This window comes from Leptopilina heterotoma, unplaced genomic scaffold, assembly GCF_015476425.1.
Source record: "Leptopilina heterotoma isolate Lh14 unplaced genomic scaffold, ASM1547642v1 Lhet_105, whole genome shotgun sequence".
NCBI lineage: Eukaryota > Metazoa > Arthropoda > Insecta > Hymenoptera > Figitidae > Leptopilina > Leptopilina heterotoma.
Window position 1 is genome coordinate 213,629 of NW_025110819.1, and position 27,763 is coordinate 241,391.

The 27,763-nt window shown below is 25.8% G+C and overlaps 3 protein-coding genes across 4 annotated transcripts; 1 reads left to right on the forward strand and 2 right to left on the reverse strand.

The window, feature by feature from the left end:
• Window positions 1-1,617: 1,617 nt before the first annotated feature.
• LOC122501678 lies at window positions 1,618-12,157 on the reverse strand. The gene is made up of 2 exons (XM_043611339.1): window positions 12,041-12,157; window positions 1,618-4,169 (listed from the first exon to the last, which is right to left on the reverse strand). Exon 2 carries the CDS (start codon window positions 4,148-4,150, stop codon window positions 1,898-1,900), a length of 2,253 nt encoding a protein of 750 aa, XP_043467274.1. The 5' UTR covers window positions 4,151-4,169; window positions 12,041-12,157; the 3' UTR covers window positions 1,618-1,897.
• A 433-nt stretch (window positions 12,158-12,590) lies between these two features.
• On the reverse strand, window positions 12,591-25,343 carry LOC122501671 (zinc finger protein 271-like). Of its 2 annotated transcripts, XM_043611317.1 has the most exons (12): window positions 25,032-25,343; window positions 23,195-23,585; window positions 22,824-22,933; window positions 22,480-22,604; window positions 22,109-22,414; window positions 21,452-21,911; window positions 20,704-21,041; window positions 15,919-16,265; window positions 15,486-15,559; window positions 15,120-15,354; window positions 13,204-13,376; window positions 12,591-13,066 (listed from the first exon to the last, which is right to left on the reverse strand). In XM_043611317.1, the coding sequence occupies exons 1-12, from the start codon at window positions 25,326-25,328 to the stop codon at window positions 12,794-12,796; spliced, it is 3,129 nt and encodes a 1,042-aa protein (XP_043467252.1). In that variant the 5' UTR covers window positions 25,329-25,343; the 3' UTR covers window positions 12,591-12,793. The 2 variants fall into 2 exon arrangements, with proteins under 2 accessions (XP_043467252.1, XP_043467262.1); XM_043611327.1 differs by lacking the exons at window positions 12,591-13,066; window positions 13,204-13,376; window positions 15,120-15,354; window positions 15,486-15,559; window positions 15,919-16,265 and adding exons at window positions 18,603-19,379; window positions 19,514-19,754.
• Window positions 25,344-25,520: 177 nt separating this feature from the next.
• On the forward strand, window positions 25,521-27,650 carry LOC122501711 (NADH dehydrogenase (ubiquinone) complex I, assembly factor 6). The gene is made up of 4 exons (XM_043611399.1): window positions 25,521-25,733; window positions 26,166-26,388; window positions 26,753-27,148; window positions 27,390-27,650. The coding sequence occupies exons 1-4, from the start codon at window positions 25,603-25,605 to the stop codon at window positions 27,576-27,578; spliced, it is 939 nt and encodes a 312-aa protein (XP_043467334.1). The 5' UTR covers window positions 25,521-25,602; the 3' UTR covers window positions 27,579-27,650.
• The last annotated feature ends 113 nt before the right edge of the window (window positions 27,651-27,763 follow it).

Below are 27,763 nucleotides of genomic sequence, written 5' to 3' on the forward strand. Positions count from 1 at the left end.
TGAAAAATGGAAAATTTCCAAATTTCACAATTTTTAATGGATAGCTTTTAAACTTTCTAAAAATGAATATTATATGTTATTTAGTCAGATTTTATCATAATTTTGCAAAAAATACTATCCTACAAGAAATATAAAAAAATTTTCAATATATCAAAAAATCGATACTAATTACTATATGAAGTATAATTCAGTAGTATTTTTGGAGTCTCTGATTAATATTTTGATGTCAAAATAGTGCAATTCAAAATTATTTATCAAATCAATCTAATATTTTCAAGAAGTTCAGAAATATTGAAAATGGAAATTTTTTATGATTAAAATGATTTCGCAGGATGTCAAGAATTGTAAGTCACCTGTGATACAATACAAGCATATTATGCCACTAGGCAAAAACTTACATGTTAAAACGTTTTTTCATTTTAACTCTAGATTTAACTTTAAGAGATGTTTTGAGCAATGTAAAGACAAAAGTTAACACGGTGTCTATTTTTGTTTAACAAAATTCCCTGCTTTGTCCAAACTTTTCACGGTTTATCTCTTTTTTGTCAAATTTAAATTTACTTGATTTTATCCATAAATAAATCTACAAATGGCTATAAAAATTTACTTATTTTATGAAAATACTGTTTCTTAAGTTCATATAAATATAGATTGTATTACTTGCTGTCGTACAGTTTTCTGTTTATACTAATACATTTAACTGGGTATCTACCAAACGGGAAAAACTGTAAAAAGCTGGGAATATGCCGAACCGGGAATTTTCCTATCAAATTAAGAAAAAGTTTCATTATATTAATTCGCTTTTAAAAAATTGCTTTTTACTTCAATTTTTATTGATGTATAATATTTATGAAAACAGACCCGAGTCAAAATTTAAGCCCTACTTTCAGCCTAAAATTTAGGTCTTATGTTAGGTTTTAGCAGTCGTAACGTAGGGTCTACTTGCGATACAATTAGTTCCAATTAGACTCTACTATAACTCCAAAAACTGTATGGAAAATTTAATTTTTTTAATACATTAATTAAAGTACTACAAATTGATAAATATTGTTCTCTGCATTTGAATTGGTTAAAATAACTAATTTGATAACAAAAAGTCAATCACTGATTCAAATAGTAATATTTTCCTACTAAAATAGCTATAATGGTAACTAATTATTATTTTTTTCCGGTCAAATTAAATTCCCTAGCTATTTCCTGATTTTCCAGATTGGTAGAAACTTAAATGTATTGGTAGAAACTAAAACCCGTCGAAGACGGGTACGACAGCTAGTTTTTAAATAATTTTTAAATATATGAAAATAATTGAATATTGCGAAAAAAATTGTAAATAGTTAAATTCCTATGAAATTTTTATTATTTATGAAAATAATTAAATGTTTGCTTAGAATTTTATTAATTTTTTTTTAAATAATTGAATTCTTTTGGAAAATTTTATTAAAATAGTAGATATTGAAAATAATTGAATTTTGATAAATTATAATATTGAAATTAATTAAATTTCTACAAAGAATTTTATTATTTGTAAAGATAATTAAAATTTTGACAAGAATTTAAAAAAATGTTTAACATAATATTGAATTTTGAAATAAGAATTTTATTACTTTTTGAAAAAAAATTAAATTTCTGCATTCATTTGTAACTTCTTCAAAATTAAATTTCAAAATTCACGATTTTACTTTATTCTTGTTGAAATAATTATTCCTATTATTCAGAGAACTTCAAAATTCCCTTAATTCTTAATTAAATAATTATTCTTATTATTCAGAGAACTTCAATTATTTAATTCCCTTAAGGAATAAAATAAAATTAGTAGGTATAAAATTACTGACTTGAAAATATATTGAATGTACAAAAAAATACTTTTGGCAAATTAATAAACTTCGTATTTTCAATTTTATTCACTAAACCCAGGAACATCATGAAAATCGACATAGTATGCTCCAATTGAATTTTTCGGATAGTAACAATATTTCTTTGCAATTGGAGTATTCTTCTTGGTATCCATTAGCGTTGCAATAACACTTTCTCCTTGTGTGACATTTTCAAATTTAATAGCCAATAATTGATCATTCTTGAATGTACACTTCAAACTCGAACCATCCTGTGTCCATTCAATTTCACAGAAATTCTGCGACACCATATCGTTGGCAATTTCAAAATATTGATTTGGCGTTAGCGCATTTTTCCCATCGACAGCCGGTAGTACTTGATGTTTGTCATAATGATTAGCAGCCGCGTACGAATTTCCAAAACTATTAAACATCTTTCCATTAATTGCGTCACAGTCGTTTTTCAAATTTTCGAACGATTCTTTAAGTTGTTGATAATTATTGTCTTTTAACTCGTGAATTATTTGCGATTTGTAGTAATCTTTTGCTTTTATTCCAGAAGGACGGGATGGATTTGGATTTTGTTTGATGCGATTGCTCACTTCACGTTGTACTTGTCTTACTGCGTATTCGGAGGTTGCGCAAAATTCGGTGATATTTTGGGCATTCATCTCAGAGGAGAATTCCTTGCCTAGGAGGATGAAATCGGGATCGTTGTTTAGGGAATGTTTGGTCACTTGATGGAGACGATCGATTTCGTGGGCTTTTATGTTGAGGAATATCTTCCTACCGTTTAGTTCAATGTTCTCGAAGTTCTCGCCAAAGGCACTGGTTATTTGGGCTTTGAAATCGGTTCGTTCTCTGTCGAGGGTTATTAGATAGGTTCGTCTTGTAGTTTCGGTTCGCGAACGAAATTCGTCGAGTGTAATTTGATTTTTGTTCAACTTGGACAAATTCTCGAGAATTGTTAATCGTTCCTGTTCGGGGATTTGTATGAACGCTCGTTGGTGGATCGTTAACTCGCCATTGATTCTTAGTTGGCCATCACTTGTCAGATTGAATTGCTGAAAGAATTGTTCGATATTCTCGATGTTCTTTAGTTCGCGAATGTACTTTCGATCGCCTTCTTGTTTATCAATCTCGCCGATTTCGACATTCTCCCAATGAGCCTCGCGAAGGGAGTCAAAAATCTCCTGCTGCTCGGGTGTTAACGGTTCCTTGAGTTTGGACAATTCCATTTGTTGGGCACGTTTGATGACACTGCTGGCGGTTTGAAAATTCATAGCCGCGTGGAAGAAGAAAAATGTCGTTGTCATTAGATTCAAAATATCTTGTTTTGTGACTTTATCCTTTGTCGCGACGTCGTAAATTAGATTTAGGAAACCGACAGCGTTCACACTTAGAGATGCTACGGAGATTGTTGTGTAGGTCGCTGTCATTACCAAAGAACATTTGTGTCCTAATTGTGCGCTTTGGATTAATTTTGGAGCAATTAATTCCTGTGCTCCCATTGATATGAACGAGACACTTGAGGATGCTATCGATATCCAACAACCTCGGGCTTCCTTGTCGAAAAAGCTAATGGACAATTCGTGATTTTTACGATCCTGGAGAGTGTGGATTGCACGTCCTGCTCCGTAAACTCCACTAGCAGCTCCGAATGAACCTGCTGTTGATAGGACAGCAACCCCAACGGGCATTGTTAGCGGAAACAATGACAAACCCAATCCTGCTACCATTCCAACCGTACTGCCAATTCCAACAGTTGTCGCCGTTTGATCAGCGACTGATAAAAGTAAACCCCGTTCTGATTGATTCCAGAATTCGATATCACACTTTCCTTCAACTAAATTGTAAATTCCGTTTTTTGGAAGCACTAAATAGGACATATCCCAAGTATTCGTCTCCCTATAACTGGAGAGATCACTATACACTCTTCCCAAATGATCGATAATACAGAAATCGGAAAGATTTTCCGTATTTGTTCGTATGCGAAAAATTGGAAAAATATATTCGGCTTTGCTTTCGAATAATATTGACACGTAGACAATTGCTAGTTGAACAGTGTTTCCGTAACAACTTTTATCGATAAATTTCTCTTGTATTAGAGTCATTAATTCTTTTTGTTCCTTCGAGATGTTTTCTGTATTTCCAAATAGAGCGATTTTGATTTTATTATGAAGATGCTCTTTATTTGTCGCATTGTCGATGTAAAATCTATCCCACATTGCCGATGCGAGTGGACCACTTGCTAAATCGGTTTGGAAATTTAACGCCCTCTCCTTCCATTCGTATTGATTTATAAATCTATCGGACATTGTAAATTTTAATCGTTCTCTGAAATTGAGAAAATTCTTTTAGTTCAAAAATCTAGAGACAATAATTATATGAGATGATCTTCGAAGAAAGGTGCCTAAGAATATTTTCAGGCTATGTTTGCATTATATTTACCTTAATTGTAAATTTCTGTTTGATTACATATAAAATTGAAATCGGTTTTTATTAAATATGTTCGGTAATAAAAACTTAAGGATCAATGGTTTATATTCAGAATTGATCGGCTTTGTGTATTTTCATTTTAAAAATTACAAACATAACATCAAATTGTTACCTTCTAAAGAAAAAAATATATAAATTAAACAATTTTAAACAGGATTGCTTCTAAAAAATATAAAAGTGCTCATTCAAAAATTGGCAACTGCTAGCACTAGTTACGAACGATATTTTTCATAACAAGGTGCAAAAAAGTGCCCTTTTTAGCACCGCGTTATGAAAAAGAATATTCTGATTCACTCTAAAAATTATTAGATACTAAAAAAATGTTTTAATACTTTTTTTTACAAATTTCTTCAAAAGTAAAATTATTTGAAAACATCAATAACTTCTTTTTTTATATAAATATTCAATCGTTATTATTTTTCCGTAGGAATTAAAATTTTTCAAATTCAAATTCAAACCTTTTTGAAATTCAACAACTTATAATAATTCAAGATGATCAAGTGATATAATAATTACTTTTTATTTATTTATAAGAATATTGTTACTATAAATTCTTCAAAATTATTTTCATCATTTCAATTCAATTATTATTTTCAAGAATTTTTTACTAAACTTCTTCTTTAAATCAATTATTTTTAAATAATTTTTGAAAAAGTTCTTTAAAAATTTTCAAATCCATTTGTTTACAATTTAATTTTACCTGAAATTTCGAGTATTTGGAAATTGTTCAATTGAATATATATTAGACAATAAAAACTTGAAATGATTTCACAAAACATTCCATTAAACTTTTTTCAAAAAAAAAAAAAAATTAATTCTTCAGAATTGTCAGTTAAAAGTGGCTCGGTGAAACAAGCGATCCGCCGGCCGCCAGCCATCAGAAGAATCCATAGGCGCCGACACACATAGTAGCGCGGTGGCCCTATACGGTTCAATCAATGCAAAAACAGCGTACGCTAGCCAGGGTTGGAAAATGACGCGTCATTTTTGGTTTCTGATGTATATTACGTAGAATAAGTAATTTACGTAGACAATGTAGAAAACCCATGTAATTTACATTTTCAAGATGGCGGCCATTAAAAGACTAGAAAACATTTCGTGCCACCGTTCTTTTGTTCACAGATTCAACATTAAGCTCCGCACTCATATACCTGGTCATAGCCGAATATACACAGCGCAACGCTAGTATAGTGCCAATGTTAAATTCTACTACTACTACTACTACTAGAAAACATAATAACATAACCTCTTGAAAAGTTTGCTTTTCAGGTTATATCACGTGACAAAATACATTAATGTAAATTACGTAGAAAACTCTTGACGTAAATTACCAAGTAATCTACATGTAAACAACTATGTAGATTACCTAAGGTAGTTTACGTTCCCAACCCTGACGCTAGCTATTACAGTTTATAGAAAAAAATTGCAATAGTCACATTTTAAAAAGCAATAATCCCCCTTTCATTTGTGACCAAGAAATAAAAAGGAAATTAAAGAGGCATTAATGCTCCTTAAAACTTGACAATTAAAAGTTTTTTAAATAAATTTTTGATAGCCAGCGTCCTCACCCGCCCGTATCAGAAAAACGAAAATTGGAAAAAAATCGAAAAAAATTCATAACTCGAATAATTTTTGACCAATTCTTGGTTTCTTGATCGCAAATTAAAAAAGCATTAATGCTACTTTGCATTGGACCAAAAAGTTTTTTTTTTAACTTTTAATAGCCAGCGGTCCCACCCGCCCGTATCAGAAAAACGAAAATTGGAAAAAAATCGGAAAAAAATTCATAACTCGAATAATTTTTGACCAATTCTTTGTTTCTTGGTCGCAAATTAAAGAGGGATTAATGCTCTTTAAAACGTGACAATTAAAAGTTTTTTAAATAAATTTTTGATAGCCAGCGTCCTCACCCGCCCGTATCAGAAAAACGAAAATTGGAAAAAAATTCATAATTTGAATAATTTTTGACCAATTCTTTGTTTCTTGGTCACAAATTAAAGAGGGATTAATGCTTTTTTTCATTCGACCAATAAGAATTTTTTTTTTAAATTTTTAATAGCCAGCGGTCCCACCCGCCCGTATCAGAAAAACGAAAATTGGATAAAAAATCGAAAAAAATTCATAACTCGAATAATTTTTGACCAATTCTTTGTTTCTTGGTCGCAAATTAAAAAGGGATTAAGGCTCTTCAAAACGTGACAATTAAAAGTTTTTTAAATTAATTTTTGATAGCCAGCGTCCCCACCCGCCCGTATCAGAAAAACGAAAATTGGAAAAAAATCGGAAAAAAATTCATAACACGAATACTTTTTGACCAATTCTTTGTTTCTTGGTCGCAAATTAAAGAAAGATTAATGCTCTTTAAAACGTGACAATTAAAAGTTTTTTAAATCAATTTTTGATAGCCAGCGGTCCCACCCGCCAGTATCAGAAAAACGAAAATTGGAAAAAAAATCGGAAAAAAATTCATAACTCGAATAATTTTTGCCCAATTCTTTGTTTCTTGATAGCAAATTAAAGAAGGATTAATGCTACTTTGCATTGGACCAATAGGATTTTTTTTTAAAAATTTTTAATAGCCAGCGTCCCCACCCGCCCGTATCAGAAAAACGAAAATTGGAAAAAAAATCGAAAAAAATTCATAACTCGAATAATTTTTGACCAATTCTTTGTTTCTTGGTCGCAAATTAAAGAGGGTTTAATGCTTCTTTTCATTGGACCAATAAGAATTTTTTTAAAAAATTTTTGATAGCCAGCGTCCCCACCCGCCCGTATCAGAAAAACGAAAATTGGAAAAAAAATCGAAAAAAATTCATAATTTGAATAATTTTTGACCAATTCTTTGTTTCTTGGTCACAAATGAAAGAGGGATTAATGCTGCTTAGAACTTGACAATTAAAAGTTTTTTAAATAAATTTTTGATAGCCAGCGTCCCCACCCGCCCGTATCAGAAAAACGAAAATTGGAAAAAAATCGGAAAAAAATTCATAATTTGAATAATTTTTGACCAATTCTTTGTTTCTTGGTCACAAATGAAAGAGGGATTAATGCTCCTTAGAACTTGACAATTAAAAGTTTTTTAAATAAATTTTTAATAGCCAGCGGTCCCACCCGCCCGTATCAGAAAAACGAAAATTGGAAAAAAATCGGAAAAAAATTCCTAACTCGAATAATTATTGACCAATTCTTTGTTTCTTGGTCGCAAATTAAAGAGGGATAAATGCTCTTTTAAACGTGACAATTAAAAGTTTTTTAAATCAATTTTTAATAGCCAGCGGTCCCACCCGCCCGTATCAGAAAAACGAAAAATGAAAAAAAAAATCGGAAAAAAATTCAAACTCGAATAATTTTTGACCAATTCTTTGTTTCTTGGTCGCAAATTGAAGAAGGATTAATGCTTTTTTCATTGGACCAATAAGAATTTTTTTAAAAAATTTTTGATAGCCAGCGTCCCCACCCGCCCGTATCAGAAAAACGAAAATTGGAAAAAAATCGGAAAAAAATTCATAACTCGAATAATTTTTGACCAATTCTTTGTTTCTTGGTCGCAAATTAAAGAGGGTTTAATGCGCTTTAAAACGTGACAATTAAAAGTTTTTTAAATTAATTTTTGATAGCCAGCGGTCCCACCCGCCTGTATCAGAAAAACGAAAATTGGAAAAAAAATCGAAAAAAATTCATAACTCGAATAATTTTTGACAAATTCTTTGTTTCTTGGTCGCAAATTAAAGAGGGTTTAATGCTACTTTGCATTGGACCAATAAGAATTTTTTTTTTAAATTTTTAATAGCCAGCGGTCCCACCCGCCCGTATCAGAAAAACGAAAATTGGAAAAAAAATCGAAAAAAATTCATAACTCGAATAATTTTTGACAAATTCTTTGTTTCTTGGTCGCAAATTAAAGAGAGATTAATGCTCTTTAAAACGTGACAATTAAAAGTTTTTTAAATCAATTTTTGATAGCCAGCGGTCCCACCCGCCAGTATCAGAAAAACGAAAATTGGAAAAAAAATCGGAAAAAAATTCATAACTCGAATAATTTTTGCCCAATTCTTTGTTTCTTGATAGCAAATTAAAGAAGGATTAATGCTACTTTGCATTGGACCAATAGGAATTTTTTTTAAAAATTTTTAATAGCCAGCGGTCCCACCCGCCCGTATCAGAAAAACGAAAATTTTAAAAAAATCGGAAAAAAATTCATAACTCGAATAATTTTTGACCAATTCTTTGTTTCTTGGTCGCACATTAAAGAGGGATTAATGCTCCTTAAAACTTGACAATTAAAAGTTTTTTAAATAAATTTTTGATAGCCAGCGTCCTCACCCGCCCGTATCAGAAAAACGAAAATTGGAAAAAAATCGGAAAAAAATTCATAACTCGAATAATTTTTGACAAATTCTTTGTTTCTTGGTCGCAAATTAAAGAGGGATTAATGCTCTTTAAAACGTGACAATTAAAAGTTTTTTAAATTAATTTTTGATAGCCAGCGTCCCCACCCGCCCGTATCAGAAAAACGAAAATTGGAAAAAAATCGGAAAAAAATTCATAACTCGAATAATTTTTGACCAATTCTTTGTTTTTTGGTCGCAAATTAAAGAGGGATTAATGCTTCTTTGCATTGGACCAATAAGAATTTTTTTTTTAAATTTTTAATAGCCAGCGTCCCCACCCGCCCGTATCAGAAAAACGAAAATTGGAAAAAAAATCGAAAAAAATTCATAACTCGAATAATTTTTGACAAATTCTTTGTTTCTTGGTCGCAAATTAAAGAGGGATTAATGCTCCTTAGAACTTGACAATTAAAAGTTTTTTAAATAAATTTTTGATAGCCAGCGTCCCCACCCGCCCGTATCAGAAAAACGAAAATTGGAAAAAAATCGGAAAAAAATTCATAATTTGAATAATTTTTGACCAATTCTTTGTTTCTTGGTCACAAATGAAAGAGGGATTAATGCTCCTTAGAACTTGACAATTAAAAGTTTTTTAAATAAATTTTTGATAGCCAGCGTCCCCACCCGCCCGTATCAGAAAAACGAAAATTGGAAAAAAATCGGAAAAAAATTCATAACTCGAATAATTTTTGACAAATTCTTTGTTTCTTGGTCGCAAATTAAAGAGAGATTAATGCTCTTTAAAACGTGACAATTAAAAGTTTTTTAAATCAATTTTTGATAGCCAGCAGTCCCACCCGCCCGTATCAGAAAAACGAAAATTGGAAAAAAAATCGAAAAAAATTCATAACTCGAATAATTTTTAACCAATTCTTTGTTTGTTGGTCGCAAATTAAAGAGGGTTTAATGCGCTTTAAAACGTGACAATTAAAAGTTTTTTAAATTAATTTTTGATAGCCAGCGGTCCCACCCGCCTGTATCAAAAAAATGAAAATTGGAAAAAAATCGGAAAAAAATTCATAATTTGAATAATTTTTGACCAATTCTTTGTTTCTTGGTCACAAATGAAAGAGGGATTAATGCTCCTTAGAACTTGACAATTAAAAGTTTTTTAAATAAATTTTTGATAGCCAGCGTCCTCACCCGCCCGTATCAGAAAAACGAAAATTGGAAAAAAAATCGAAAAAAATTCATAACTCGAATAATTTTTGACCAATTCTTGGTTTCTTGATCGCAAATTAAAAAAGCATTAATGCTACTTTGCATTGGACCAAAAAGTTTTTTTTTTAACTTTTAATAGCCAGCGGTCCCACCCGCCCGTATCAGAAAAACGAAAATTGGAAAAAAATCGGAAATAAATTTTATAACTCGAATAATTTTTGATTAATTCTTTGTTTCTTGGTCGCAAATTAATGAGGGATTAATGCTTCTTTTCATTGGACCAATAAGAATTTTTTAAAAAAATTTTTATTAGCCAGCGGTCCCACCCGCCCGTATCCGAAAACGAAAATTGAAAAAAATCGGAAAAAAATTCATAACTCGAATAATTTTTGACCTATTCTTTGTTTCTTGGTCGCAAATTAAAGGGAGATTATTGCTTTTTAAAATGTAAAAAAATCCACACTATAATGCTGTTTAATATTCAATTATCTAACATTTTAACTGAAATTCATTATTAAATTAATTTTTAAATTAAAATTCTACGGGAATTCAATGAATATTTCTTAAAATTGAATTTTTACAAAGAATTTTATAAGCAAATTTTTAAATAATTGAATTCTTTTGATTTTGACGAATTTTTATAAAATTTTTAAGCATAATTACATTTTTTGAGGAATTTGATTAAAATAGTTTTAAAAATAATTGAATTTCTGCTATGATTTTTATTATAATTATGAAAATAATTGAATTCCTTAAAGCATTTTTATTATTTATGAAAATAATTGAATTCCTGAAGAGAATTTTTAATATTTATGAAAATAATTGAATTATTGTGAAAAATTAAAATTTAGTTAAATAATTGAATTTTTTATGAAATTTTGTATTATTAATGAAAATAATTATTCAATTATTTTGCGTAGAATTTTTACAAAATTTTTTGAAAATAATTGAATTCTTTTCAAAAATTTATTAACTTAGTAGATATTGAAAAACAGTGAATTGAGAAATTTTTTTTTTAAATAATTCAAATTTTGACAAGAATTATATTTAAATTTTTGAAAATAATTGAATTTCGGCGTAAAAATAATATTATTTATGAAAATAATGGAATTATTGCAAAGAAATTCATTAGAAAATTTCGTAAATAATAATTGAATTCCTGTGATATTTTTATTATTTGTGAAAATAATTAAATGTTTCCGTAGATTTTTATTTAAAAATTTTTTTTAAACAACTGAATTCTTTTTGAAAATTTTATTAAAGTAGAAGATATTGACAATCATTGAATTGAGGAAAATTTTTTAAAATAATTGAATTTTGTCAAGATTTTAATTAAAAATTTTTTTAAATAATTGAATTTTGCAGAAGAATTTTATTATTTATAAAGATAATTAAAATTTTGACAAGAATTTTTAAAACTTTTTGAACATAATTGAATTTTTGCGAAGAATTTTACTATACTTTTGAAAATAATTGAAATTCTGCAAACATTTGTAAATTCTCCAAAATTCAATTTGTTAATACCTTCAATTTTTTTTTAGTGTTTCTATAACTAAATTATTTTTTCAATTTATTTTTAAAATTTAAATTCTTTTTAATAATTCAATAAATGTATTAAAAAAATGTAACTAATTTCAGAAGAATTTTAATTATTGAAATTTTTCAAAAATTTAAGTTTTTTAAAATTTCTAATTAAATTCACTCAAAATTGAAACTTTCTAAAATTTCAAATTGAAACCTTTTGAAGTTTATCTATTTATGAAAATTGTAAACGTAACTCTTTTAAAATTCAATTAATTTTGAAATATTAAAGTAAATAAATAAAAATAAAAAAATAAATTTTTATAATAAAAAATAATTATTTAAGTTAAGTTATTCATTAAGTAATTTCTAAATAATAATTTTAGGATAGTTCTTCAAGAATGAATTTATTTGTAAAGAAATTATTGTCAGAAATAGAAAAAATTGAAGGTTTTGCATTAGAATTTGCGGTAATTTCATAGTTTATGAGGGAAACAAAAAAAAAACACCAAAATTCAGAATTTTCTTACGAATTCTAAAAATTAAATTTTTTCCGATACTTTTAATAAAAATCCCTGACTTTTCTCTGATTTCCCTGACCTGTGGCAACCCAAAGTATTAAACATGATTACTTACCCATTAGTAACTCTAATGGAATAATTTCACTTTGCAATTTTTGGTTTTCTGCTTGAAACGCAAAAGCTCAATCTTATCAATATTTCTATGAATCAGTTATTTCAAAGAAGAATAAATAGGTGGATTTGTATGTAAAGATAGATTATTTATTGTCTACGCAAGCGCAAAGATGATCAAGGTCAAATTTCATCGATAATAAAATTCAATTTATTTAAAAAATATTTGCAAATCCTTTTTTTAAATTATTTAACGAATTTTATCTCTAAATTAAAATATTTCGGAAAATCAGAAATTTAATCATTCAATAGGGATATAAATTAGAAATAAATGAAAATAAATAAAAATAAAACAATAGCAAAATAAAAAATGAAATGTAAAGATAATAGAGAGTAAATAAAATAAATAGCAAAGTAAATGAAAAAAGTAAAAATAGTAAAGAAAAATAGAATAAATAATAAACCAAAATACACGAATTTTGAAAATTTAACGAATTTCTAGTCCGTACAGAACGAAAAATACACCGAGAAGGTGTAAATAAAAGACGATAATATTCTTAGAAAGATCCTAATCAATGTGTATTTTGAAACAAAAAAAATATTTTACACCTTAAAGTAACATAATTGTAACGTAATTATTTCTATAATATTAATATACTCAATATATATTAATAAACGCAATTATAATAATACAAATTATGACATCAATGAATAAATTAAATTACATTTTTCTTTTCTTTTTTATTTCTTCTTCTTTTTAAACTTTAGACGTATTTTTCTCCGTTACTTTCTCGGAATTTCGCGAAGTAGACGTTGCTTTTTGTTTTTTAACGATAATTGTGGGATTTGAATTTACTTCTTGATTATTATCATTGACACCTAATTGAGCAAAAAAATGCTGTGGACCAATACCCGAATGTACTTTAACAATTTGTCCATCGCTCAATTGACTTATTATTTGACCCTCGGAAAGTAATTGTCGTGCATCTTGCAATGAGAGGGGAATTAAATTACCTTCGTCGTCGGTTATCTGAAAAAGAAAACAATTTTAAAAATTATTCTAATTTACTTTCAAAATTTTTAATATATATGTAAATTATAAAGTATTTTTGTTAATGAAAAGAAAAAGAAAAGGGAATTTTTCTTTTCCTTTTTTTTTAATTATACCTGAACTTGTAAATCAGATTCGGCAATTTGTTCTTCTATTTTTTCCTCTAATTCTGAATTTTGAATTAGAGCTTCATCTGTTACCGCCTCATCATTTTGTATATGAATTGCACGCAATGTTTGACCACCGACTGTTGCTAATTCGCCCTTAAGTTCCACCATTCCAGAATCGACTGAAAACAAATAAATTATAAATTAAAAACTTTAAATAATTAAAAAACAAAATTCCATTACTTTTTGAGAAAAATTAATTCTAGAAATTTCCTTAAAAATCTTGTCAAGAATTTAATTATTTTTATAGATAATAAAATTATTTGCAGGAATTCAATTATTCTCAAAAAATTTGAATAAAATTCTTCGAAATAATTCAATTATTTTTAAAATTGATAAAATTCTTCGCAAGAATTCAATTATTTTCAATATTGATAAAATTCTCCGCAAGAATTCAATTATTTTCTATAAAATGATAAAATTCTTCGTAAATAATCAATTACTTTTCAATATTAATTTTTACGTAATTTTAATTATTCTGACATTCTTTAATAAAATATATATATTAGAAAATAAAAACTTGAAGAATTAAAGAAAAATTCAATTAATCTTTAAAAAAAAATAAATTCTACAGAATTGTTAATTAAAAGTATGAAAAGTTCAAATTTTCTAAAAGATTTTAATTTGAAACATTTTTTAAATTTAATTATTTCTAAAAATTTACGCTATATTGCTTTCAATATTCAATAATAATCTAAAATTTTAACTGAAATTCATTTTTAAATCAATATTTACTAGAAAAATCAACGAGAATTCATGTATTTAAATACAAGAATAAATATTTTATTAAATAATTGAATGTTTCTAAAAATTGAATTTTTATAAAGACTTTTATCAACAAATTTTTAAATAATTGAATTCTCTTGACAAATTTTAATAAAATTTTTACGAATAAATTTATTTTTCGGAAATTTGATTAAAATTTGATTAAAAATAATTGAATTTCTCCAAAAAGAAAAGAGTTTTTGAAACTTTTTTTTTATAATAGTTTTTGAAAATAATTGAAATTTTGCCAAGAATTTTATTAAAGTTTTTGAAAATAAGATTTGAATTTCGGAGAAAATTTTATAAAGATTATTGAAATTTTGGCGAGAATTTTTGTAAATTGTTGAACATAATTAAATTTCTGCGAAGAATTATCTTACTTTTAAAAATAATTGAATTCTCAAGACGAATTTTATAAAAATGTCTTTTAAAATAATTGAATTTCTTTGATGAATTTTAATAAAATTTTAATTAGTAAATTTAAATTTTAATAAAATTTTAATTAATTTTAATTAATAAAATATTCTTAATTTTAATTTTTAAGAATAATTTCATTTTTCGAGGAATTTCATTAAAATTGTATTAAAAAGAATTGAAAGTCTGAGATGAATTTTATTATTTATGAAAATAATGAAATGTTTGTGTAGAATTTAAAAATTTTTTTGAAATAATTGAATTCTTTTGAAAAATGTTATTAAAGTAGTAGATTTATGAAAAATCATTGAATTGAGAAAAGTTTTTGAAAATAATTGGAATTTTGCCATGAATTTTATTAAAATTGTTGGAAATAATTGAATTTCTAAGAAGAATTTGACTAATTTGAAAAATAATTGAATTTATGCAATAATTTGTAATTGCTTGAAAATTCAATTTCTTTTAGTGTTTTTAATTATAATTCTTCTATAAATCCATTATTTTTAATAATTAATTAAAAATATATATTAAAAAATTTAACAAATTTCAGAAGAATTGGAATAATTAAAATTTCTCAAAAATTCGAAAGTAATTAAAATATAAAAATAAAAAAATAAAATATAAATCAATATAGATATTAAGATTCTTTAATATTATAAGAAATTTTTTTTCTATCTTTGTCATACCAATGTGTAACATTCTCGATTGAGGAACGATATTTGTTGGTTCTTGATAGGAGACGTAAAAAATTTGTGGAACCTCTTCATTAGATATATTGTCAGCTGATATCACTTCGGCGATTCGTCCTTGCATTGAATTCTCATTAACTTCCTGGGGATTTGGTAAAATTTCCCAAACTTCACCAATAGCCGTACCTTCCGAAATTTCATTTTCATCAGTTATGTTAATTTCCTTATGAACCTAATAAAAAACGTAAATTTTTTTTTTTTTATTATTTTTCTTAAAATAAATCACAGAAAACAAAAAAATAGTATTTTTATTTTATTTTTTTGTTTAAATTTTCGAGAAAAAAGAATAAAAATCCTTGTTACTTTTTTGTGTTTGGTGAGATTTGAACAGTCGGCGAAAGCCTTTCCACATATTTCACAAGAATATGGTTTCTCTCCTGAAACAAAATAAATTTTTTTGTAAAATTGATTCATTTAATTTTTAAACTTTGATTATTTGGTAATTTTTGATATTCTACTGAATATTTAATTAATTTAATATTTAATTCGTTTAATATTAAACTATTTGAATATTCAATCAATTGAATGTTAAATTACTTCAATATTTTATTAATTTAATATCAAATGAATTGAATATTAAATCAATTAAATATTAAATTAACTAAACATTGAACACTTTTTAGTTTTTTAGCTTTTTTTAGCGCTTTTTTTAGCAATTGAACGAAATTTATTTTAATTCCAAATTAAATTATTAATGAAGTGTTTTTTATTTGGTTTAAAAAATAAAATGAATTACCTGTGTGTAGACGAAGGTGTTTTTTTAAAGCCCATTGTTCCGTGAAAGCGCGATTACAATGTGCACATTGAAAGGGACGTTCTCCCTTGTGTCGACGAACGTGACACTTCCATGTGTCTTTGTGCAAAAAACTCTTCTCACAAAATTCACATTTCCATGGACGATCGCCGGTATGACGCTTCACGTGTAATTTAAATTGTGACGACGTCGTGAATTTACGTCCGCAATAATCACAGCAATATGGTTTTTCGCCCGTGTGAATTCGCATGTGCTCCTGTAAATTTCCATTTTGCGAGAAACTCTTTTTACACACATCACATTTGTAGGGTTTATCACCTGAATGCCATCTGCAATTATTTTTAAAAAATATTAATTAAATTCAATATAAATTTTCAAAAATTCTGATAAAATTCTTTGAAAGAATTCAATTAATTTTATAAATTAATAATAAAATTCTTGAAAAAAAAAATCAATTATTTTTAATACAATTTTAATAAAATTTCTCGAAAGAATACAATTATTTTTAATAATATTTCTCGAAAGAATACAATTATTTTTAAAAATATTAAATAAAATTCAATTATTTTCAACAGTTTTTATAAAATTTCTAAGAAAAATTAAGTATCTTAAATGTTTTCGATTGAATCCGATTAGTTTCATAATTTTTAATAAAATTCTTTCAAAACATTCCATTATTTTCAAAAATGATGATAAAATTCTTCAAAGCAATTTAATTATTTTTATAAATAGTAAAATTCTACGCAGGAAAAAATTCAATTATTTTTATAAATAGTAAAATTCTTTATAGGAATTCAATTATTTTTAATAAAATGTTAATAAAATTTCAAGAAAGAATTCAATTAAATTTTTACCAATTTTTAATAAAATTTTTCGAAAGAATTCAATTATTTTCTAAACTTCTAATAAATTCTTGGAAACAAATTCAATTATTCTTAAAAATTGTAAAATTCTTGCAAGAATTAAATTATTTTTAGAAATAATAAAATTATTGACAGGAATTCAATTATTTTCAATAAAATTTTAATAAACTTTAATTTAACGAGGTATTTAATTATAATTTTTAAAAGACAGGATTATTTTTAAAATTTTGAAAAAAATCTTTGTTTAATTGAATTATTTTAAAAATTTCCAATTAAAATTATTCAAAAACTACATTATTTTGAAAAAAAACAGAAAGAAATTCTTCAAAAGAATCTAATTATTTACAAAAATTCTAATAAAGTTGTTGAAAAGAATTTAATTTTCTATCAATAATTTTAAAAATGTTTTAATAGTAAAATTATTAATTACTATTTTATTATTAACAAAATCGATTATATTCAAAAAATTAAAGAAATTTTTCGAAAGAATTCAATGATTGTCAAAAATCTTGAATAGTATCTATTCTTCGAAAGAATTTAATTATTTTCTATATTTTAATAAAATTCCATGAATGAATTAAATTATTTTCATAAATAATAAAATTCTTCTTCAATCCTTCTTCAAAGGAATTCAACTATTTTCATTAATAATAAAATTCTTCGGAGGAATTTAATTATTTTTAATTGAATTTTAGTAAAATTTCTCGAAAGAATACAATTATTTTTTTAAAAATGTTAATTAAATTCAATTATTTTCAAAAAATCTGATAAAATTCTTTGAAAGAATTCAATTATTTAAAAAAAAATTTTAATAAAATTCAATTATTTTCAACAGTTTCTATAAAATTTTTAAGAAAAATTAAGTATTTTAAATGTTTTAATAAAATTTTTCGATTGAATCCAATTATTTTCTATATTTTAATAAAATTCCCTAAATGAATTAAATTATTTACATTAATATTAAAATTCTTCGGAGGAATTCAATTATTTTTAATTTAATTTTAGAAAAATTTCTCGAAAGAATAAAATTATTTTTAAAAATATTAATTAAATTCAATTATTTTCAAAAAATCTGATAAAATTCTTTGAAAGAATACAATTATTTTTATAAATTAATAATAAAATTCTTGAAAAGAAATTAATTGTTTTTAATACAATTTTAATAAAATTTCTTGAAAGAATACACAATTATTTTTAAAAATATTAATGAAATTCAATTATTTTCAAAAATTCTGATAAAATTCTTCAAAACAATTTAATTATTTTTATAAAATGTAAAAAATTCTTCACAAGAATTCAATTCATCTTTTTTGAAAGATTTTTTAAAAATTGTTTCCTTTCTTAGGTTGAGATTGGTAGTAGTTAAGGATTAATTTTTTATTTCCACTCTTTCATTATTTTCTTTGTTAAAATTAAAAGAATTTTAAAAGAATTTCTTTGCTAGAAACGTTAGGGGAGTGGGTCTAGTTGTGAGACGGGTTTTATTTTCGACCTATAAATTGTAGTAAATGGGTGGACGAAATTATTAATAAAATACACCGTTCGAAAAGTAACTGAAATACCTACGCAACTTTTATTAAAAGAAAGTAGTATTCAAATGCGAATTTTATGATAAATTTTCCGAGTTTTAAAAAAATGTGTCCAGTTGTGAGACACATAAAAAATTGTTAAAATTGAAAAAGTTTGTCATAAAACGTTATGTTTGGGATAAAAGATAAATAGTTAAATATAATATTTATAATATATATATATATATTACATTATATACTAAATAATAATATTTGTACATTAAAATCAGATTATCAGTCTTTTTTTTTCTTAATCGCTGTTGCAATGTTCGCAAGTAAAATAACTTGTGCGCATGTTCGCACATTTTAAATGAACAGGACGTTGGCATGAGTTGCAGTTGACAGAGTTAAATGCGGTCAAATTTTTTGGTAACAACTCTGAGCAAAGAATGCAAAAATCGCTATCATCATCATCGCTATCATCATTATCTGATGGCGATGAAATGTTTGTTTTCGGGCGCTTAGCTGGTGGTATTGCTTTCTTCTTTTCTGCTGCTGCTCTTTTCGTTGCTGTTGCTGTGTTATTCTCCGCTTTATCTTCGAGAATAGCAATTTTTTCATCTGAAACCGATGAACAGCTATTGTCTGTCATATTTGATGCTCCTGGAGATGCTAATTGTTCAATTACTTCAGGTATAATCACTTCTTCAGAAACGACATTCAAAGGATCAACAACAATTCGCAGTTGATTATTTTCCTCGAGATTAGCAACTACAGCAGCAGCAGGATTTTGCTGAACAACTTCAATATATTCATAATCACTACAAATATTGGATGTTAATGGAGTAATTCCCTTTTTGAGCTTTAGTTCCGGATGACGTTTCATAAAAAGATGATACCACTTTGGTCCGGCTTTTGATGATTTATTCCAAACTTGTGGATATTTGATGTTGAGTTTTTTTGCTATCTGGAATGCCAATTCCCTCAAATCATTAACGCTCAGACCATTAGAATGATTAATGCGCTTCAGGATATAGTCGAGAAGAATTTTTTCTTGTTTAAGAGAAAAAACCTGTCGTAAGAAAATTTATTAAGAAACGAGTGTTTAAAGAAATGAGTATTTTATGGAAAAAATATAGTGTTTAAAAAATGAGTATTTTATGGAGAAAAATACAAAACACGGTAGAAGAGAGTAAAAAAACATACCATATTTGATGGAATTTTTTTGCAGCAAAATTCGATGAATTCCATAAATTCATTCTCCTCAACCGATGACATATCATTTCCGAAATTATCTTTTACTTTTTTTATGTAGCGCTGCAAAGTACTTTTATCAACGTTATGTTCACGGGCTGTTGATCGGATGCTTTTATTTTCCAATAAACACAATTTAATAGCTTCAACGAGAGCAGCATTAAAATTGATTTCTTCTGAGTCGGTTAAGTTTCTTCCAATTGACATGTCAAAAAATACGAGAAATAAAAAATCAAAACAAGATTTAAATAGAAAGGTGATTGGAATTATAATTGACTTGGAAAAAAAGTACTTTGCACATATTTGAAAAAAACGCTTTTTAGTCGATTCTCATTCAAAAGTGTTGACAATATCCGCTTCGGTGTTCACGAAAAAGTTGGATCATATAAAACGAAATGTTTTTTTATATAAACCAATCGGCTTTTTAATATTGCGTGTTAAAAAAAATTGAATGTCTCACAACCGGTGGTGTCTCACAACTAGACACACTCTCGTTTGAATCAAAATCGTAAATGGTGAAGGTTTCACTAAATTTTTCTTGTTGTTTCTAACGATTCAAAATATTTTTTGAATCAAATTTTTCAATTAGAATTATTAAAGAAAACTTTGAAGAAATTCTTCGAAAAAATTTAATTATTTACTTAAACTATTAAAATTGTTCAAAAGAATTTAATTTTCTATAAATAAGTTCAATAATAGTTAGTAATAAAATTATAGATTACAATTATTACCAGAATAGAAATTAAAGAAATTTTTCTGAAAAATTCAATTATTACTAAAAATTGTAATATAATTCTGAGAAAAATTTAATTATTTTCTTAAACTTTTAATAAAATTCAATAATCAAATGTTTAAGTAGGTACAATTATTAAAAACACGAATATTTTATCAACTTAAAAGAAATTCTTCATAAAATTCAATTATTATTAAAATTTTCAATTAAAATTATTAAAAGAAACTCCATTATTTTCAAAAAATTCAAAGAAATTCCTCATTATTTATGTAAATAATTAACTTTTTGTAAAGAATTTTTTTTTTTTAATTTATGAAAATAATAATATCGTGCTTTGGGCGTATAACATTTTCTAGTTATTAAATTATTAATATTAATAAATTAAAAAATAAATTTAGAATTTATTCACCTGTGATGTAGTGTGAGACTAGTTTTATGGGCAAATTGTTGTCCACAAATATCGCAGAAATATTTTTTCTCCCCAGTGTGCGTTGATTGATGATTGAGAAGATTTGCTTTTGTCTTGAAACTTGCATTACAATGTTTACAAAGATAGGGACGTTCCTCGGAATGTACAAGTTGATGCCTTTGCAAAAGTTGTTTGTGCTTAAAACTCTTGCCACATTTATTGCATACAAATCGTCTTCCATTATTGTGCTCAGCCTCACGATGATATAAAATTGAACTCGGATGATTTAATACTTTCCCACAAATATCACACGGAAATCCCTTTTCATTTTTGCCATTCTTCAAAATAAAAATTTCTCCATTAGTTTATTTTAGTCATTTAATTACAAATTATTCATATTTAATTTACTTGATTATAACTTAATTTTAACTTAATTAAAATTAAGCTTCGATTTTAATTTTATTACAAGCTAAATTTAACTTAATTATAATTTAATTTTAACTTAATTAATTAAGCTTCGATTTTAATTCCCTTTCAAGTTAAATTTAACTTAATTATAATTTAATCTCAACTTAATAATGAAATGAATTGTAAAATAATTAAAAAATAATTATAATCAGGAGCCTTTTTGGAAACTAAGGATTCTATAAAAAAAAATAAGAAAATAAATTAAAAAAACTTTTAGAAGAAAATTAATTATATAACTAATCAGGTGTTTAAATAAATAAATATAATAAAAAATAATTACCGGTGATGATTCTTTATCGTCGCCGTGATCGTGCGTTTTCTCGTGAGACTCGCGTTCTTCCTCGGCGTTAAACGATTGTGAACATTGCGAGCACGTAACTTCGGATTTTTCTTCTTGCGATGTAATAATTTTATCCGATTTTTCACCTTGTGAATTGTCTTCAATTGTTGTTTCAAGAAATACTTCTTTCGCCGGTATTTCCTCGGTATTCGCTAAAATTGTATTTTCAATATTCTGTTTATTCGATGAGGAGGAAATAATTTCGGTTGTTTCCTCGTTTGTTGAGACGATCGCTTCGGTGCTTGCAACATTTTCCAATGGTTTAATAATTTCATTGACAAGCTCGAGAATCTCGCGTCCAACGTGCGACGTTGTCTTTTGATGTAAACGAAAATTGTCCTCATTCGAAAATTGTCTCTCACACTCCACGCATTTGTATTTTATATTTTTGTGTAATGATCTGCGGAAACAGAAATTAAATTACGACAGTGAATAAATTATTATTATAGTGAATAAATTATAATTATAATAAATAAAATTATAATTATAGTGAATAAATTATAATTAAAGTAAATACATTATTAATTCTAATGAATAAATTATAAATAGATTCGAATTAAAGAAATTATTTTTTAAATTGAATGAAATTAAATTTACTTGTGTGTTGCGTATTTGCTAATTTGATGAAATCCTTTTCCGCAAATATTGCAGTAGTATTTATTTTTTTTCCGCTTCGGTCGTCCGCGGCCACGATTTCGATTAATCACAACTAATTCCCCTAAATCTTTACCCTCCTCAGTCTCTAAATGGCCAATAATTTCATTTCCATCGGGCGTTGTTATTGCTTTAAATTCATCGAATTCGTCGAAATAATCCTCATCCTGGTCGTAATCGCCTTCATCAAAGACGCCCTCCTCCTTGAAAATTCGATCAAGTTCCTTGCCCTGAACGGCTTCTTTGAATCTAAAGAAAAATTTCAATTTTTTTTTATTGATAAAAAATCATTTCTTTGTTTCTATAATTTTCACCTTTCGGGAATTTTTCTCTTTCGACGTCGCCTTCCTGTCCCGTCGTCCTCTTCTTCTAAATCCTCATCTTGTTTTTCCTCTTCCCCTTGACTTGTCTCTTCTGTAATTTCTTCTAAAACCTCCGTCTGTTAAATGAGAAAGAAATTGTTTATTAATTACACTTTGACAATGTTTTTTATTTACTTTAATCTCTTTTGAAATTTCTCCCGCAAAATCTGTCTTTTAAATAATAAAAATTTGAAATTTGTTTTAAACAACAAAACTTAATTTTTAAGTTTCTATAGGCAAAAATTCTGCTTTATAGAATTTAGAATATTTTAAAATATAATTTTGTCCTTAAATACCTTAATTTCGATTTTCGGGGGTCGCCCTCGTTTTCTTCGTGGTTTATCTAAACCTTCCATTTGAAGGCGTACTTCGTGATCGGAAGCGTACATTGAACCGTCAGGCATAACTGAAATAAAAAATTTAAATGGTTTCATTGAAATTGAAATTATCAAATTAAAGTTAAAATTAATAAAGTAAAATTAAAATTATGAAGTTAAAGTTAAAATTTTGAAATTAAAGTTAAAATTAAGAAATTAAAATTATTGAATAAAAATTATTTTTGATAATTTATTATATTTATCATATTATTTGTATATATTAATTAACTATATATTTTTTTTAATTAAAGAAATAATTATTATTTGGTGAATATTAAATTTTTTTATACTCTTTATGTAAATTTGTTGATCGAGATTTTCATTATCGTCATCATCCTCATTATTATCATCGTCATCATCATTATTTCCATCATTCTCCAGATTCTTTTCCTGATTATCGACTCCGGTAATTTCGACACTCTCAACAATTTGATTATCATTATTTTCCGAATTTTCCACAATTTCCGTTTGTTGAATTTCCTCCTGCACTAATTCAATTTCATCGCGTCTTGAACGTTCCATTTCACGTTTCGCCTTTCGTTCATGTTCAATTTGTTGTTTCCAAAGATCGCGAATTTTCTTCTGACCATCAACAACCAAATCGAAAAATTGAATTGTCGATTCCAATTGTATATTGCAACCGGGACAAATTGTTTGCGGTAATTTCCCATCATTTTGAATCTAAAATTTACGATGAAAAATTAAAGTCGTCGTAAAAATAACTAAATTTTTATGAAATTTAATTATTTTTCAAACTTTTAGTTCGAATTCTACAAAAATTTGTTTATATTCAAAAATAATTTTGAAAAGTAAACAAATTGGGTTTCTAAAAATATAAAATTTATTTTAATTATATTTAACAAAATTTCCAATTAACTGTAAATTTAAATAAATATTTTTAAATTTTTACAAGAATTTAACTAAATTCAAAAAGTTATAATTAAACATTTTCGAAAGATTCATTTTCTCTCTAATTTTGAAATTAAATTATTCATAACTTAAACAATTTTTGTTCAATAATTATTCTTATTAGAAAGTTCTACAAGAATTGAATTATTTATATACAAAAATAAATAATTGATATTCAATATCTTCGAAAGAAGAATTAAAATAAAACTTTTGAAAATGATTTTATTTTTCGAGGAATTCATTTAAAATTGTATTAAAAATTTATTATTGAAAGCCTGTGAAAAATTTGATTATTTTTGAAAATAAATGAATTCTTGCAACGAATTATTTCGAATAAAATAATTAAAATTGTATTAAAAATAATTGAATTTTTGCAACGTATTTTATTAAAATTTTTCGAAAATAATTTAATTCCTGCAAAGAATTTTATTGAGTTTTTTAAAATAATTGAATTCCAGTGAAAATTTTTATTATTTGCGGGAAAATAATTGAATTGTTACGAATAATTTCATTAAAATTTTTTTTAAATTAAATTGAAAATTGTATTTTTCAAAATAATTGAATTCCTGTGGAAATGTTATTCGTAGATATTAATTGAATATTTGCGTCGAATTTTATTCATTTTTTTAAAATTGAATTCTTTTGAATAATTTTATTAAAATAGTAAGTTAAAAATATTTTAATTTCAGCAAAGAATTTGGTTACTTATGAAAATTAATTGAATTCTTGAGAAAGATTTTCCAAAAATGTTTAAAAATAATTGAATTGTTTCAAAGCCTGTTATAATAATAATAGTAATAAAAGTTTTTGTTTGAAGTAAAATAAAATTTTGAAACATTGTTTCCGAATTTTCACCCACATCTATTATAATTTTTAATACAAAAAGTTTTAAATAGAAAAAAATATTTTCCGTAAAATGTTTCTCTTTTTGAAAATAAAAAGTGAGGTTATGAATTTCGAGAATGTGGCAATTTTCATTAAAAAAGAAAAACGATTGATCATAATTGTTATTGAGAAATTTATTTGTTTAAATGAAAATTCCAATAATTAAGTTGTTATTTATTTTCGATTTTAATGGGAGTACAACGAAAATCAAATGTAGACCCTTTTTGTAAATTAATAAAATAGGAAGTCAAGTAGAAGTCTGATTTTTAGTAATAGAAAGAGAGAAATGTTGTTGATTGACGAAAAAAAACATGGATGCTCTTATTTATATACCTTTAGTGGTAAATAGCGATTAACCATTGTGCTTATATCCGGTTTCTCTGTGTCATCAGAAAATAGAGATTCTCCATTTTCACTGTCTGTCGCACACAATCGACAAATTGTTGAATTATATAAATAAACTTGTTCCTCCATATTGTGCAAACGATCTTCTTGTAATATTTTTCTTCGTTTAATATCGTCATTAATTTTTTGGAGGTTATGTCTGAATATTATCGACAACGACGACAACGACGCGTTTAATCGATTGTGAATGCAGTTCGATATATCGAATTGTAGTCTCGAATGCATTTGAAAAAAAGGCGCGTAAAAGTAAATTATTATTATATTTAATAATTCTTATCAACAATAAAATATTTTCAATGATAAATTTTCTTTGGAAAATTCTTGATAGAAAAATAAAATTAGTAGGGAAAAATAAATAGAATTAAAATTTAAAAAAAAATATGAAAAATATGTTCAGGACAGGATGGGGAATGATTTTAGTTCGGAAGAAAGTTACTGTAACTACCCAACCTTGTAAATTTTCGATTATGTAGTAGACGATATTATATCGATTATCGATATGCGAATGTCGTGTTATTTGTTATGGAAAAGTGGACAGCGGTGTTTAAATATAAATTTGCAACAACAATGCACTCGTTTAATGTCAACAACAAAACAATCGCCGAGCGAATATTGTTTGAATTTAGTCAAGTGAGTGGGATTTTTTTAATGTAGATTTCTCTGATTTTCTTTTACATTCTTCGCACGCAGTGTCACCATTGTTGCGAAAGTGAGGTTAGGTTCTCTTTCCAAGAGTTTCTATTCGTTTATTTATGAAAATTTAAATAAAAACAAAAAAACGTGGAAAATAATTTTAAGTTAGTAAATAACTATTAATTCGTTTAATGTTATTATTCATTATAGTTAATAAATTTTTATTAATACGTTTAATGTTTATTGTTAATTATAATAAATCATAATAGTTTATAGTTATAATAATTTAATTCTAATAATTTATAATTCTAATGATAATATTTTATAATTATAATTAATTTTCATGATTTATAATTAAATTTTAATTAATTAATATTTATCGTTAAGATTTCTTTTAGTTTAATTTTAATATGTTCGTTTTTTTCACAGAAAACATGACTACGAAGGTTTTCTGTGCAATCTACTTTTGAAAAATGAAATAAGATCGGCTGCTTTTGCGATTCGTGCTTTTAATGTTGAAATAGCGACTGTTGAGGATCATGTGCAAGACAAAAGAAATGGTTTAATGAGACTGAAATTTTGGGACGATACAATAAACAATATTTACAATGATTTACCGCCTAAAACGCCAACAGCTTTAGAATTACACAGAGTAAGTTTTATTTGCTGACAATAATTTATTTTCTATAACTTAATTCTTGAAGAACTAAAAAAATTACTTATAAATTATTTAACGAATAATTTTACTTAAATATTTCAAGAATAATTTATTTTTAAAAGAAGAATTTCATTATTTTTAATACAATTTCAATTGAATTCCTGAAAAGAATTTAATTATTTTCACAAAGTTTCTATTGCAAAACAATTAAATTGTTTTCAAAAATTTTAATAAAATTCTAGGCACAAATTAAAAAAATACATCTAATAAAATTATTAATTAAAAGGGACAAAAAAATTTCAAAAATAAAAATATTTTTTTGCAAAATCTAATTTTTTCTCTCTTTTTAATTTTACAGATTTTAAAGCAACACAAATTATCGAAACATTATTTTAAACGTCTCATTGATGCGAGATATGCAAAATTAGAAAATTCACGATTTAATGATTTATCGACAATGGAGAAATATGCGGAGAATGCATTTTCATCGATTTTGTATTTATTGCTCGAAGCAAATGGTACAAAAGATTTAAATTGTGATCATTTCGCGAGTCATTTGGGTAAAGCTTGTGGAATTGTCACATTAATACGAGCAATTCCATATTATTCGCAAAAAAATATTATCATGTTACCAATGGATTTAATTGAAGAAAATAAGGTTTCTGTGAAATCAATTTTTCGCTGTGAATCCAGTCGAGAATTAAAGGAAATACTTTTTCAAGTCTCTTCGTGCGCAAATTCACATTTGCAAAAGGTGATGAAATTTTTTTTAAATAATTGAATTATTGAGAAGAATTTTATTAAAATTTTATTGAAAATAAGTTAATTCTTCTGAAGAATTTTTTTGAAATTAATTTAATTGTTTCAGAGAATTTCATTAATATTTGTTGAAAATAATATATAATAGTAATTAATTAGCTAATAAGTACCATTTTTAAAAATTTTAAATCTGAAAATTATTTTTAATGTTAAAAATACTGTTTCTTTTGTTTCAGGCTCGATCACTGAAAGATAAAGTGCCGAAAGAGATTTATCCAATTTTCCTGCCTTTCCTGATAGCAGAAGATTATTTGGAAAAATTGAGGCAACACGATTTCAATATTTTTGATCCAAAATTGCAGAGAAAGGACAATTTACTTCCGGCAAAATTGTATTTGCGGAAAATGTTAAATAGATTATTCTAAATTATATACAAGAAAGAAAACACACAAAGAACACACACATTCATGTTCAATAAACAGAATTTTCGTAAGAAACTCCAAAGTAATTTCTCCGGTAAGAATATTTTTTTATTTTCATATTTTTATTTTTTAATTCTATTTCTTATTATTTATACCATTATCAAATCCATACAAATCAATTTTTAATT